This window comes from Apteryx mantelli, chromosome 1, assembly GCF_036417845.1.
Source record: "Apteryx mantelli isolate bAptMan1 chromosome 1, bAptMan1.hap1, whole genome shotgun sequence".
Lineage (NCBI taxonomy): Eukaryota > Metazoa > Chordata > Aves > Apterygiformes > Apterygidae > Apteryx > Apteryx mantelli.
Window position 1 is genome coordinate 122,566,533 of NC_089978.1, and position 16,509 is coordinate 122,583,041.

General features: G+C 38.9%; 1 protein-coding gene across 1 annotated transcript; it reads right to left on the reverse strand.

The window, feature by feature from the left end:
• Positions 1 to 4,676: 4,676 nt before the first annotated feature.
• Positions 4,677 to 16,285, reverse strand: C1H3orf38 (chromosome 1 C3orf38 homolog). Its single transcript, XM_067300464.1, has 3 exons — positions 16,124 to 16,285; positions 13,987 to 14,207; positions 4,677 to 10,297 (listed from the first exon to the last, which is right to left on the reverse strand). The coding sequence occupies exons 1-3, from the start codon at positions 16,254 to 16,256 to the stop codon at positions 9,722 to 9,724; spliced, it is 930 nt and encodes a 309-aa protein (XP_067156565.1). The 5' UTR covers positions 16,257 to 16,285; the 3' UTR covers positions 4,677 to 9,721.
• Positions 16,286 to 16,509: the final 224 nt, after the last annotated feature.

Genomic DNA, 16,509 nt, shown 5'->3' on the forward strand with positions numbered 1-16,509 from the left:
ATTTAGCAAGTAATAGAAGACAAAGTAAGTTTCTGTAATAAACTTCTACAAGGAAAATGCAAGAGTAAAATCCTATAGTTCAACTCAATACATCACACTAATCTTCTGAATGGGATTTTCTCACCCCTAATCTTGTTAGTGCTAGGGTATTGTGCAAATATATCTAAACCATAATTACTGAAGAGATGTTAAAAGGATCAATTCATTTCAATAAAAAATGCAAACTATGAGAAAGCTTCATTAATCCTGAAAATCAGGCCACACAATAAATAATATTAATGAACTGAGAAAAGAGAATAGATGAACAAGGTACTGACATGATGTCTTTTACTTATTGCTGTTACAGAGGAACTGACAATTACTGCATTTGAAATGTAATTATAGTGAGGGAAATGCTAGAGAGAGGATGAAATAGACTTGTTAAAAATATACATACACATTTGAAAAATGTATTATGATGAAAACTAATTTAACTTAGTCCTAATAAGGATATAATAGCATTTTCAACACCCTTAGGGTTTGCATTAGGAAACAGTGCTGTGCAATAGGAGCATGAAACAGCTGTTGCTGAGATGCCAGCACACAAAGTATACACATATTGGGGGGATAACTGTCAACTAGCTCCAGGCTGGTCCTGAGGACTGAACGCCCTCCCAGTGACCAGGTTATCGTACGTGCACTGCTGAAGCATACCTCTAGTTTAGTGTTATCCAAGGGGCATCCAGAGGGCACACTCCAAGACTACCCTATAATGTGAATCAATGCAAGTGGAGGCAATCATGATATTTTCTTCAAAAACAGCCTCCTGACTTGAATCAAAACGCCTCCTACAGTGCAGACACCCATAATGCTGTAGATGGTTCACTCTAGGATGACGACTGTCAGACACAGAGCAGGAATTTAAATGCAGCTCTTGTACAACACTCACCCACATTACCTAGATGCTCCTATGACAACGATGGGTATCTAAAATAGTCTTTTAGGTACTGACGGGCTGCAACAGCTGTAAAGACAGAAGGTAAAAACATATTTTTCCATACACTTGGGAGTTTCTGCAATTTGCTAAGCTGGATATCAAACACTTGGTCTGCTATTTTGAAATTTTAAGATGGCTGTTCAAATAACTTACTCGGAATTAGCCAGGCTGCCCTAATAGAAGCTTGTAATAACTTTCTATATGTTTCTAGCGCAAACTGAGACAAATTCCAGCAATATCCATACATTCTCTGCTCTTTACTAACACCTGGCATTTCACAGAAGGGAATTCCTGGTGCCTCAGTCATGAAGCAAAGAGCAGGTTCACACCGTGATGGGATGGACCTGCACTGGCCACAGAGTGTGCTTCTTTGCAAGAGATTAAAGCTTCTTTATAGTACTAGGTAAGATCAGTTCACACACTATTGTCTTTGAGGAATACCTTGAGAGAGAACAGGAAGCTGGAAATGCTAATATACAAAAGAGGGCTTTTATAAATAGGCCAGTGGTCTATTCTTATTTTTACCACAGGATCTGCTTCCCGCTTCCCACCCCCACCATTTGCTCTGTGTAGTTGAAAGGAAGCAGAACACCTACATCTCCTCAAACTAGCCACAAAACATCTAAACTCTGAAAATGCCTGCCTGGAGAGCTGAGATAGTAGGACCTGAATAGACATGGGAGGTAAAGAAAACAAGCAGAAAGTGTAGAAGATATATTGAAAGAAAAGGAAAAAAACAGGAGGATTGAAGTCTCTTCCACAACATTTAACTAAGTGCAAAGCACCTCTTCATGCTTTTCTATCTGCTACATGCTAGTTTTATTCAGTTCCCCGATTCTTACATCAGAGGAGGTGAAGGGTTACTACTCCCTGCTGTCAATGGAGTCTATCATATCCCCCTCTCTGTTGTCACTTCTCTAGATTGAGTAGCCCTTGTCTATCCTGTCGTCCCTTGTCTGAGAGCTGTTCCTGCCCATTATTAAAAAGTTACAATCTTTACTTTTTTTTTTTTTTCCTGCTTTTGAGGTTCTCAGACACAATCCACTGGGCTTGCAGCAGACAAGGAAGCTCAAGAGGGAAAAACATTGAGCTAAAAGATGAGGCTTTTTTTTTTCCCCTCGTTAAATCACATTCAGGTTATTAAAAATTGCCATGTCTTCTCTCTCACTAGTTGCATATGGGAAATGCTGGCAACGTGCCAAAACCAAATCTTAATGAGAAGCTTTGGCTAGTTTCTGCACGAGTGATTTACTGCTGCACATAAAACATTATGTTACTCCCCCTGCAAGTACGCTCTCATAGTGCAGATAACACACGTGCATGCAGCAATTACATGTCCCTGCTCTTTCTGAGCAGAGCTAACCACACAAAAGGGCGCAATCAAGGAATCTTCAATCTGTAGATCATTCTCCTTCTCTTTTATAAGTACATGAAATCTGGCAAGCTGACAGGCAACTTCCAATTGCCTATATGAAAAACCAGCTACAGCTGCTCTAACAACTAATAACTATTACTAGATTTCTGGTGGCTTTTTACTACAGTTTAACAACTGAAACCAATACAACTTGAACCTTTACCTTTCTACATGAATGAGAATATTACGAAAACCTCTGCAGTGCTCTAATCCACATCTCTAAAGAGGCTTTGAAAGGGCAATTCTTACTGGCAACAAGCCCACTAAATCATATGTTTTCATTCCTTTTGTAAGTTTGTCAAAGCAAGGCAGAAAGTTTTTTTACTTTTCATTCTACTCTATGTAAGATGCGATGGGCTAGGCATGTCCAATTTCTTAGAAGTGTACACTTCAAACATAAATTCTTGCATATTTAATTGGCTGGGGTTCAGTGCATTTTCAGTAAGGACTGAAAAATCTACAAAAATAGAAGAAACGCTTCTTATATACAGCATGACCCAGAGGGCGACAGACTACCTCTGAATGAGAGCAATCCTCCTCCAGATTTGTAGTCACAGGCAATATTGCAAAATAGCCACTGTACTGCCCTCAAGATCCCAGCCATTCAAGCAAGACATTCTGAACAAAACAGGAGAACTGACTCCAAATGTATTTGCTAACAGCTCAACTGAAACTGTTTCCAGACAGCCTTCTTGTAGTTGTCACCATAACGATTCCCTCTACAACCTTAGAAACACGGGTTTGCTGAAGATCACAGCTTGACACCACTGATGGGCTGAAAGAAGGACAAATCTTTAGAAGGGCCTTATGATTCTTGTCAATGGCAGACGATTGCCTTCAGGTCTCCCCTTTGATCAAGGTGACAGAGCTGCAGGCAATGTCAGGCACTTGAATTGCCAACAACAAAAGGGACAACAAAGGCACTCCATTCTAGGAGGAAGTTCATTTCCTTTCTCCCGAGCATCCCTTAAGTGTATGTCCCTTTACTAGTGCAGGGATTTAATAAGTGTGCTAACTACAGGCAAACAATGAATCTGCCACCAGATGTCACCAAAATGCTATTATGCCTATTGAGAGAAGCCCAACAAAAATCAAGCTTCTGGATTTCCTAGAGCGTAGGTACTGGATGATTATAGTACAGGCATTCCCCCTACAGTTACATGAGGTCAAGCCTTTCTAGTACTAACATCTGAAAATGAGTTTGAAAGAGGAGTCTGCAATTCATTGGCATGTAGTAACTCGCTGCTGGGTGATCTGGGTTTACTCACACAACAGACATTCTAATTAACCTTTCCAGAGAGAGACACAAATCCACATCAGTCACAGACAAACTCAAAATATCAGATTAACTGTTTTAATACCAGTGGAGATTCTGTCAGGATAAATAAAATCCTGCTGTTAAATGCTTTCCCTGCCTCAATTAATGAGGTGCTCCAACAAGAACTGCTGTGGTTCCAACAAGAACGGCCTCTTTTCCTCCATCCTTCTTGGACACAGGGCCACAGAAATAGTCTTACTTACCTATCTTTTAATCAGCATCTTTACTGATGAGCAGACAAAAATGATTTCACATCTTTTCTGTCTCTAGCTACTATAGCCCCTGCTATTACTAGTATTTGAGTTGTCAACTGCCCTATAAGTATGTCATCATCATACAGAGGGTAGGATAGCCGTATGTTCAGTGTTGGTGAATACACTAGACTCAAAACCAGCACCTGGTATCTTAGAATTTGATACCTCCAGAAAAACAGTTGTTTACAGCAGTATCTGTTAGTTTCAAGCTGTGGGATAAAAAATACATTTAACTTAGTGCTTCTGCTTTGTTTCCTGAAAAAAAAAAGAAACTTTGAATCAACATTAAGTCTTAAAATAAAATCCTTTGAACACTAAAGTACATAATATGGGCTAAAGGACATATCCTATGATTTTTGCTCTCTGTACTGAAGGCCTACACTTCTCTATTGATCATCTTGCATAACTTAGCCTTCTCAAATGCTCAGAGGAAAAAGAACAAACTATCAAGATGAATAAGGGATTGCAAGAAATAGCAAGCTATGTAAAGGAACCAGAAGTGTCTAGTGATAAGGGAACACAGAAAACTTCTGGCCAAAATGAATACAATCAGAATAGGAAAAAAATAAAAACAGAACAATGAAAAAATCCCAAAGTTCCTCACCTGAAATGCTTTACTTAGCTGCATGTGTCATTCGTGCTCTTGCAAGTATCTCAACACTGATTTTCAAATATGGGCAGGCATTACAGGAAATAACCAACAACAACACAGCATTACTGTTCCATCTTTAGATTTTAGTCTAGTAAGCATTTTTGAATTTTAAAACCGATTTGTCAAAAGTATGTGCCATTTCTACAAAACAATTGGGAAGCAGAGGAGATTCAGTATTCAAGCAAACATTCATCTCTTACAGTTCTTCAAACCACTCCAATCTTCAGCTTTGTTGCTCCCTAAACAATTGTATCATTCAGACTAAATCTGTTTTCAACTACAGATCACCACAAGCAGCATTTGACTCACGCAATTTGTTTCAACCCTCAAAGAAAAGGTCACTAAATGTTACAAATAAACAAATTTTCACCATTTGAGAAAGCATCAAATACACGCTTATGGGGTGTGTGGGGGGGGTTGCATTGCATTAAGACAACTTCCTACGTCTTGTTTTGAAAAAACACAATGATCTTGTCAAACAACTGATCGGAAGACTGGTTAGCAGAGCTGGTTTTTTTCGTGCTGATATCCGCCTCGCCCCACCTCCTGCAATGTACTTTACTTCAACTTCTGATCTGCAGAGATCCTACAACCATTAGCGCTACTCCCCTTACTCCAAGAAGTGTCCTTAGAGCATTTGCCATCTGACTGCTGTTAAATTCCCATTTCAACAATAACAACTACTAAATAGGAGATCTACATGCTGCTGAAAGCATCCAGATCCCTACAAAATTAAGGGCCTACACTTTCACACAGTGTTTAGTAGGGAAATTGTCATTTCTATCCTGACGATATTCTACTAAATACCTGAAGAGGACTGTTGGTACTCTGCAGCCAGTGTGAGAAACCCTTGTGTTTTGCAAACATTTCAGTAGAGAAAAATAGGAGTATTAAAACTCCAAAGAAAATGTTTTCCCTCAATCCAGTGGTTTAACAAGTGAGCTACTTCTGCTGGCACCACCAGAGTATATTACAACTAATTTGTGAACCACTAAACTAGGGTTAATCTGAGATGTGGTAATTTCTGCAACAGTCTTTTCAGTAGTAATGAAAAATCCACACCTTTTGAAATAGCTTCTGAAATAAGCATTAGGGCTTTTGTTTTTAAGTTTGTGGAAAAGAACATAGGAAGTGAGTCAAACTGATAACCTGCTTTATGGTTCATGTGTTATGAAACATTAAAAAAGGTGGGGGGGGGAGCAAGACTCTGTAGTCTGCACAGGCATTTTTTATCTACCTTTGCAATTTACGAGAGGGAAAAATACAACCTAGCAAATATTTTGATGAAGACTATTCAGCAGTCTTAAGATTTCCTCCTCAGACTACTAATAAGCAGGACATACATGAAGAATATTAGACACCTGTTACAAATTCCTAAATGCACTTAAACATTTAAGCTCACCAAGGAAGTGAGCATCCAAACAAAACATGAATTCCCCTTGTTACTATTACAAGCTTGATAAAATAATCTGTAACTCAACACTGGTGGATATTTAGACCACAAACTACAGTGACAAGTCAGAAATTGTTTAATATTTTTGTGCAAGGTCTCTTAGCGATCACCTTTCTTCTTCTATACATGGAGAGTATACACAGCTGAACCAATGCTGCATAACCTGCAGCAAGGTAGCTGGTTTGCATAATCACAGAAGTTCTGCTCATATATTGCTTTAAGACATTCAAGCTTACTACCTTAGAAATTAAAAAAAAAAACTGGTGTGCTGCATTACAACAGACAGTCATGATTTCCACTGCTCAACATTTGTGCAATTCAGCAAGTCCCACTCATTTTACTACAAGTCAGTATTCTACTTACCATCAAATTATGTTTCAGAGAGAGATCTGGGAAATACAAACTTAGCTTTTCAACTTAAGTAGCAGTGATAGAGATGATAAGAAATTGTTATTTAAGATAATAGTTGTCTTGAGCCTTGACTAAATTGAAATACACAGGAAAATTGATGAAAATAGTTTTAAACAAGTTTCATTTAATTGTTCGAAATCCCCAAGTAAAGTGACCATTATTTCCAAGGGTAAACCAATTAAAAACAACTTCAGCTAGGAAGAGCAGCATCTACAGGGAGTGATGAAATCACTTCAGATAAATTATTTCAAGCAAAGTTTTTCAATCATGTTCCATTTAAACAAGTCCTATTTTTTTCCTCAAAGTTAAGGTTAAATTAAAAGTAGCTTCTCAAATTTACTCTGCAGTTAGTGTTTTTCTACTCTTAAAAAGTTTCAAAGATGTCAACTACTCGAAACATGAATTTTGAACTTTCACTAAGGATATGAATTATAAATAATCATCTGATCACCGGAAAAAGGACTGTGACATCCTGTGGTGCCTGTAGTACAAACATGATCTCACAGTCTCACCTGGCACAAACCAAGCATGCCTCTAAGTAAACGAAACACCAAGGAGCAGAGGCATCACCACCTCTCTGCCTCCCACAGAGCATACAAACGGGTCAGCCAGTGCTGACTGGCTGGGCAGCAGCTTTCTAAACACAGTCCTGCCTCCTTGCAAGATGGAGAGTCTGAAGAACCATTATACAACTGGGACTTCTTTTTTCCAAATGGAGAAAAAAAAAGCATTAGAAGAGATGAGTATGCTCTCAAAAGAGGGAATACAGGGCTGGGAGAAAAAGAGGAAGGGGTATCACAGGGTAAAAAGTCATACCAGTTAACAACTGCAAAACCACAATTACTCAGCATCAGTTGATGTCAGTGTCTACCAAATATTAAGGTGGCGAGACTGTAAAGAACAGGCACTATACTGTTTCCTACATTTTGCAGCAGCTGCCTAGGATAACTGCAAATCAGTTGCTACATGGTAACTGCAATTTGTAGTAACTGATAAGCACTCATCAAAATTAGCTATTGCAAAGTGCAGTTATCATTCAGCAGTTAATGAGCACAAACTAACGTTTGCAGGTTTTTACCAGCCTTATCAACACTGCAAGAACAGCAACTGCACCAACAGGTTATCAGTAAATCACGCAGCACCTACTTTGCTCTGCAACAGAATACAGATCTGCATAGTCAGAGGTCACAAGACTGTTGCAGTTTAACATTAAAAAAAATTGCATACTTAGTGCAGGAAAACTCAAGGATTAAGAATAAGTTCATTAGGTATCAGCTTTAGTAAAAAGCAGATTTACCAAGATGCTTCTCACATACATTATTTTAAAGTTACCAAGCACAAACACTTTGAATGTAATTGTTTGATAACTTGCTTAATCCCATAGAATTTCACAAAATGGAAAATTCTTATCTCTGTCTGTGTAAGATGGCACAAGCACTTGTGTGGCCAGCCTTGTTTCGGAGCTAAGCAGCCTGAAAGGTTTCTGTTAATCAGTTAGTTTTCCTTGGGAGCAGTCCCCACACCTGAGTGGGGGAATGGGATGACTCACACCAGACCACCTTAAAGCAATAATGAAAACTACATCCTTAGTCATGTTCATACTCAACACACTGTCTACAGTAACCACTACACTGTCAGTTACAAAGTGCGGTTATGGAAAAGACAATATATTTACTTTTAATTAAAGACTTACATACTGAATGTTGAAAAGGTGCCTACTGAAGGCCTTTCTCCTCAGACTAAGAGAAATGTAATTCTCAACACACACGAGGAAACTGCTTCTTCTGTGTTTATTATAAATTAGTAGCTGATGAAGTCATACCTCAATAGTTTATTGGGAAAGAACATTCTGAGTTAGAATGTGAACCTTTGCTTAGAAAATAAATTATTAAAAAATTGTCAAAGAGAACTTGAGATTCAGACTGTTCATAAAAAAAATCAGTTCTGGACATTTCAGGGTATCTCACATACTTGAATCTTCTCATCTCCCCTCATCCACCCACAATTTTACCAATGTTGGCTTCTTCTTTGACAAATGCAACAAAAACAAAAGAACTGTTTCCATGTTATGGGAAATGTTCCCATTTTCACAGCTTGTACTGGTGAAGCTGTAAAATTAAAACAAAAGAAAAATTGAATAACCCAAGAAAGCTGCTGGGGAAAAAAAAAGTTCTTTCATCTACTGTCACATCTTTAAATATTTATAAAAAGAGAATTTTAAAAAGTACTCAAATTCCATAACAACATTAATTTCGGTAATGAGATTATATTTTTTAAAATCAGCTCTAGTTTTAACTTGCTAGTGTTACCACATTGACTTCTAGTTAATGTAATAAAGCAGCTATGACTAGATAAAATTCTCATTTTGAGAAAACATACAAGAATCACAACTATTATATTAGAAACTCAGCTGCAAGTATCTACAAAATAATTATCAAAACATTTGTTTCCAACAGTGCTGAGATAAGTCCTGAAGTCAACTACTTGATCTAGTGCTAGAAATGAAAGCCTGCGTAACCATTTCAAATTTGCCTGCTTGGGGATATAGCTAGAAGAACAGAGTTTGTCTGAATTGATCGCAGAGTTGATACTGTAAGGTAAAAGGAAGGGAAACTATTAATCCAAAAAGAAAAAGGCTTCAACAGTGCTAACTACCCTACATTGTCCCATTAAACTACTCCTATTGTTCAGTAAAGGAACCACATTTAGAACATAAATAAAAGTAGTCTCCATTCACATTATTTTGTTTGTTCTCTCCAAAACCTTCCAAAATGACAGCTGGTTTTCTTGGGATTTAGTAGTCCATTAAGACACTCAATAATTCCCATTTCACCAAGCCAGATGCAATGACTTTCTGTTACAACTTAGATAAGAGTTACTGGTGACCTGAAGAGAAGCAAACTACAACTTGTGGACCCCAAGTGTCCTAGAGTTCATCATATACCGCTGCCATGGCATATTTAAACATAACCATGTTTTATAACCAAGAATAACCAAAGTAATTCCATTCCTAAATACAGTTATAAAAATTAAAGAAACATTCTGAAGTATTTGTTAGCTGTTGGAAAGGTGCCCAAAATACTATTAACATTTTATACTAGGTATCTTGGTTTGCCATCCAGTTAGCAAATCTGACTCAAGAAGGAGACAACATCACATGGCTGCAATCATTTCAATATTTAAGGATGCACTACAAGTGCCCTATGTTTTTTCCCCGCAGTCTCTCAATTCTGAAGGAATTGCTCAGAATTTCTGAGGTTCAGTCAGACTCAGTTCTTTCCCATCATACAATGCCTGCAGTTGGTTTGATTCATATTTTATGGACGGCTTTTCAATTTGTTTCCCAGGCTCCAGAGCATTCTGTCCAACTATTTTAAGATTCACAAATTTTATTTTCCAGGTGTTCTCTCTAACTGGACAGCGGATGAGTCCAAAAATTTGTTCAAAGACACCCAAACAAGTGTTGCCTCTATGTACCGTACCAGCCACTGCTACCAGCACTAACCCATGTCGAGACATTGCACATTTCAGTCCATCAGCATTCAAATTGGGATTCAGTAGAAGGTATTCTTCTTTAATTAACGAGAGCAGACGAAGGCTCACCATTTCTGCACCAACATATTCTTCCATGTTTTTTTCTAATGTGTTGTAACAGAATTTCATTTTGGCATCCTCCCAGAAATGCTGTGGTCCCCATGTTTCTTCAGATTGTGCACCCAAGGGATGTTGAGAGTTCAGGAGTTCAAAGAACCATTGACAGAATTCTTCTCCTAGATCATGAATGTCATCATTTGGTAGCTTTTGGCTCTTCCCATGACTCTGCAATCAAGCAAATTTTTCTTTTTAGAATTATTTAGCCTTAACATCCAGCTTACCATTTACAAAAGACTAAAATAATTTAAATTCTCCTTTTAAACATTCTAAGACCTCTTCAAGTCAAATATTTGGGACGAAGTGCCTGAAGAGAAACAACAAAGTAAAATCTCTCTATTTTTAACATAATCATAATTTTAATTAAGTTTAATTTAGTTTTAATATAATGATAAATCATAATCTAGAGTATTAGAGTTGGCTTTTTAAATTGAAGTTAGAATGGTACCACAATTTTATCTTGATCTGCAATTTATATTCTGAAAGCAAAGTCTGGTTCTAGCGAAAAGCAGCAGGGGAGGTTTTTGAACAATTTCCACAAAGGCAGGATTCTCACACTGAGGAACAAAATATCTGCTGTACAAAAATGGTTTGTATAAGGAACTTTTCACTAGCCTTTACAATTCCAAAAGAAGGTTACAGAAAAAACAGAAAGATACAGACCCAACCTTAAAAAGTAATCCTATATCAAGGCACATCAATTTACTTAAAAGTGTTTATAAGTAAGCATTTATACAGACATTTTTTCCCCTGTTTCACGTTGCCCTCAATCTCTTCCTTATTGCACCTTTTAAACTTGCAACTTGTGTTGTTCTCTGCACCCTTATACAGCTGGGAATAACAAATAGTACTTATCAGGAAGTCACCTTTTGAATATGCATATCCTAATACCTGAAGCTGACAGGATATTTCCAATTTACCTAGATATTTTACCCATGTCAGTGCAATACGCTAACAAAACACACAACTAATCCAGGAAGAATTGAAACTTAAAGAATTACTGTGTTCCATACCTTTCTCACCACCAGATCATGTGCCTGAATTTATCTCAGTTTGGTGGTAAAACTGCTGAAATTATCCAAAAGATGGTTGGTCGCTTTCATGAGTGATGTTTGTAAGTCTTCACCACATGTCTAACAGAAGAAGTGCCCAGATAAAAGAAAATTATAGCTAATGTTATCTTTGCTACTGAAAAAAGTCTTGGGCAATCGCAGATACTTTTCTAATTCTACAACTGATTGTTTAAAACAAACAGTGGTAATACAGTGGGATAGGAAGGTTGCAGTCATTTTCACACAGAAGCATAAACTTACTCTGGAAATAAAGAAAAACCTCATTCAGATCATCATAAAATCCTTCCTTCAACACTGAATCTGCCGAGAAAGTATTTTACAGTAGTGAACCAAAGCAAATGTTAGCATGAGTCAGCAAAACCTTCAAAGAACAATCTGCAAAGGCTCACTCAGAGATTCTTTGTGTCTAGAAGCCTTGGGAAAGAATGGGCCCATGAAAGAAAGCATTAAACTGTTTGAAATAGATCTCCCACTAATTGCCTAGAGACACGGACAAGCCACTTGTGCTCTTGTTTTCTTGTTTTACAGAAAATGACACAAACACACCTATATAATACAGCTAAGATATAGGGACAAGAAATACTTCAGAGTAGTATTTAAGGTTAATGCTGGGTGGCTGAGGCTAGCAACTGAGAGTGAAGGGTGCCAAATTTTGAAGCCAAATTCACAGCAAGTAGCAAGGGCAAATATAAGTGAGGGATTAATGATCATATTATTAAATATATACCAGGCAAGGATGGCAAACCACCTTAAGAAGGTCTTGTTACTAAATATGTATTGCAACAAAGTAAACAATAAGAATTTTTAAAGATTATTTATTATGGGTCAAGCTAAAACAAAAAATATATTCTTGATTTGAATTCTTGTTGTGAATTCTTGAATTGAATTGGCAGTTGTATTCTTGTTATGTGTACAACTAGATGTAGAAGAATGGCAAAAATTAAGCAAAAATATTCAGGAAGCAAGTTGTTTCGCACTTAAATATTTTAGAAAGGCTTTTAACTTGCTTTTAAAAATGAACTTGGCTTAGAAGACACTTCTTTCTAACAAAGGAAGTGTCACCATGTGAAAAGCATGCATGCACCTGGTGCCCAAGTAACAGTCCTATGAGTCTATTTATTTCCTACATGCGTACTTTGTTTATCCTTTGCTTTCTCTTACAGTAGATAAGATTTAAGTTACTTAAGACACACCATTCAAGCTTTCCCACATAATGTTACCTGACCTCCAGCTGTTGGGTGAAATGTTTTTTGAACAGAAATTAGATGTGCAGGCTTTTTTTTTTTTTTGTAAGCATCATCAATATTTGTTACTTTACAACAAGACTTTTAGAAGCAAATCAAACAACATCATGTTTGCTAGCATCAAAGTCTACTTCTGGAATCAAGTATTAAAAATGTGGAGACTTTTACACAGAAGTTATGAATTATAGTTTACTGCAGAACAAACATATCTGTGCTGGTAAGTGGATTCGCACTACCTATTTTTTCAAAATGGAGAGGGCCACAAGGGTTAAGGGAAAATAAAGGCAAAGAAATATATATGAGATAAGTAAGGCAGTTGAACTTCTTATTCTTTATGAATGTGTTTCAAGTACTTCAGAAAGTTTAATTTACTTACCTTTGGTCTCGGAACTTCAACATAGGTTAATACTTGAGAAGTATTCTTGCAAGAACAATTTTTTTTTGTTCGTTTTCCCCCCCAAAGTATACAAAAAATAGTTTAAAACCAATTTGTAGCTAAGTCATACAATCCTCATGTATCTCAGTTAATACCCGAGAGAAAGCTCAATGCAATAGTTTATGCAAAACTATAAGAGCTGCAAAGCTCTGACAGTCCAGCTGGTGGGGCTGTTGCCTATTTATGTCTCTGAGCACAACACACCAAAAAGCTGAGGTAGCTATTTAGAGTCATATGGTGAAGAACCAAGACTAATAAAGCACTGAAAGTTCATTACACCACTATAATTTTGCTAAATGTCATAACTTTGAACTTCAAAATAACCCATAATTGACAAAACACATCCAGTTACACTGCTTTAAGCAAAGAGTGGAGGGAAATGGTAAATGGCATGAAACTGGTACTGCTACAAACTTTACATTTCAACTTTATAACAATGTTTAAAAATCCATTCTGCACCATACTAGCTACAAGGAATAAGAATGAAAACGGTTTACAGAAAGTGCTATTTTGATTGCACTGTCTCTAAAGGTAGACCAAGGCCCTTTACAAAAGGGCAATTTTTTCTCCACTTCCTTCACAACATTTCAGACCAAAGTCTGGCAGGCTTTTTTGCCAGATGATCTACCATCAGCACCACACCTCTGCTCTGCACTGGGATGCTCCCTGCTAATGGTACTGTTAAAGGTATGCCTCCTATGGCTGGAGGAAGACTGGTAATCCCTGGTCCATACCAAAACTTCTAAGAAAGTTCACCGCACTGAAAAATGACAAGGAGCTACTCTGAGTTTCCATACCATTAACACTGTTGTTTTCAGTTGTCTTTGAATCCACAGAATTATTCCAAACGCCTTTGATTTTAACTTACAGTACAACTTAAAAATTAAAAGCCTGAAGAAGACCCCACACATTAGGAGTTCAAGTGCACTAATATACTTTATCAGACAGCAGAAGACTGTCCTGCAGTGATGCCTTGGCATAATATGCTTCTAAATGGTGGCACTAAGAGATTTAGCGTCTTCCTAAACAGCAATATTTATCACACTGATTAGCCTGCAAAGAGAATGCTAAATATTCTCAGGTCTTTCAGAAAGTAGCACTCACCGCTCTGTGTGTTTTTTTGTCCTCCAATTCTGAGGAGCTTGCTGTGAGCTGCCCATTCCAGTATTGTTTTGCACGATCAATGAGTTGGTGCTTCTCTGAGGAAGGAGGCACTGGAATTCCTTGTATTGCCAAATACTTAAAAATTATTTCTCGATAGACTTTCCTTCGTTTCAAAAGTTCTTCTGCACTTTGACTGTAAACCAAAATTGCATGAATGGCTTCTGCAAGTGAAGAAATTACAGTTAGCAGCTGCTTCTCTCATGATTCATAGCCAAACTTATACCATTTCTTACACTTCTGACTAACGCCTCCTGATGCTGCACAAGATTAAGTGAAACGCAAAGAGTTAAAAGAATATTTGTAAACTGAAGTCTGATCTATTTTCTGCCAAATAAAATTAATAATATTCTCCAAGTGGGTTGAAATGTTCAAGCTGCTTAGAAACTCCAAGTGCTTCAAGAAGAAGAAAGACTCTTGTACACAATACACTTGTACCCATACTCCTTGACAAGCAGCTAAGTCTTAACTTCAAAATAAACTGATTTGGTTTTAACGTGAAATTGTTCATAGCTTTCTACTTCCGTTACCTTACACCAAAAGCAAATCTGAGCTTGCTTTCTTCATTTGAAAAGCTCTGGGATATTTCAAAACAGGCCAGAGAGAGGCTCATCTTAGAGGCAAGACTATACTGGGAAAGAAGAACTGCACAAATTCTTTATGGTCCTTCTGAATATGGAATTTTAATCTAAATTTTTGAATCAAATGGGTAGTTTGTGTGATTTCAGACAGAAAATGTATTGTTATTTTCAAAAATATGAGGTCTTCTACATTTGCTGTGAACAGAAAATTGACAAAAATGCAGATAGAAGATATTTAAGGTAACAGCCTGATTTCTTGTATGCTAAACAAAAATTCTAGAACCAAAACTTGGCAGATTTTAGACAACACATAGTTATTTGTCCATCCAGGCTTCTATAGATTGATGGAAATAGAATTAAATCCATTTAATCTCCACAACAACCACCTGAAAACTCCCAAGTTCATAAGGAAACACCATGCACAGTAGTATGAAGACAGTGCACTGAAACGTAACTTCGGAAAATCTTCAAATGCAAGGCTCTGTGGCAAAATTAGGAAACATGATAAGATGAAATTCAGTTTTGAAGTAGTTGTGATAGCTAATTCGCATTTGAACAGAGGTCAGCTGCCTAACGTTTCAGCTGTAGAAACTGTAGGCTTAAACAAGAAGAGACTAATAATTGGGGTAGAAAATAAATACATCTTTTAGCTTATTCTACAAGCACTACAAAAAGCAGATTAAAAAAAAAAACAAGAAAAAGTAGAGACTATTTAGCGCATGAACTTTCAAAGAAGTGCATTTAGCAAATGCTCTGAGTTATGTCCCATATGAAACATATTCAAGGTTTTGTATGAGTGTATTCAAGGCGATATATTGAGTGGCCTCAAGTAATACACGTGCAAATTTAAGTTTTATAGCACAGATCTCAACACCCACGAAGGCCTGGGGGATGGTCACACCAAACGGCGTTACCGTTCTACAAACGAGTAAGCTCAAGACTGGATCTGCATTTTACCCTCTCAAAAGCTGAAAGCAGAGATGGTTAAGGTAGAGAGCAGCAGACGCTTAGCTTCTACATAAAGTTGTAAGCACGAACGAGATATAGCACCGCACGAAGTTCCGGGGGGGAGGGGGGGAAGGAAGGAGGAAGAAGAAGAAAAAAAAGGCGTTTCGAGGAACTAAAAACCTAGCAGAAGGCACTAGTAGCCGCACGCTCCTGCGCCTACACACACGAAAGCGCTCAAGAGCCAGATACCGGCGCTATGCGGAGGCTACCAAGCCCGACAGCCCCGCAGGAAGATGCTCTGACCGGGCACACGCGAATAAAAGGCAGCTTCCGATGCCGCCCAGGCCGCTGCCCTCGGGCACGGCGCCGCCAGCTCGCCGCCGGCCTCAGGGGCAGCCCCGGCAGCTCGCACCGGTTGCAGGGCGGCCTGCTGTCAGCAGCAGCGCCACCACCGCCCCGGCCTCAGCGCCCCCGGCCAGGCCGGGGGGGAGGGGAAGGCGCCCCGGGCTGCCAACGGCCTCGCCGAGGTCGGGCCCCCGGGCCCCGCGCACCTTGGCGGCTCTCGGGGTGCACCAGGCGGTTGGTGATGGTGTCGGTCAGCGCTAGCAGCTCCTCGGTCTCGAGAAACTCCAGGAGCTCGCGGCAGCCGGCTTGCTCCCGCTCGCTCAGCCCCAGCGACGCCATGGCGCGGCGCGGCCCTTTCCTCCTCCTCCTCCTCCGCCGCCGCCGCCTTCTTCCTCACTGGCACCCTAGCAACGGCGCGCCCTGGCGACCGCGGCTTCCCGCGCCACGCCGCCAGCGGCCCCTCCGGGAAACAGCGCCCGGCACCGAGGTTCCGGGCGGGAGGCGAACGCGAGCAAGCAGCGCGCCTCAGCATTTCATAAGCAAATACCACCATCGCCCTTCGTAAGGTCTCGCGTTAAAGGGTTGTGCTAAT

Bases quoted from the DNA above. Each gene is read 5' to 3' on its own strand.
- C1H3orf38 (XM_067300464.1), bottom strand. From the start codon at position 16,256: ATGGCGTCGCTGGGGCTGAGCGAGCGGGAGCAAGCCGGCTGCCGCGAG. The intron at 14,208-16,123 runs GTGCGCGGGGCC...CTTCACTTGCAG, and splicing joins GCACCCCGAGAGCCGCCAAG to AAGCCATTCATGCAATTTTG. The intron at 10,298-13,986 runs GTGAGTGCTACT...GCTTGATTGCAG, and splicing joins ACAAAAAAACACACAGAGCG to AGTCATGGGAAGAGCCAAAA.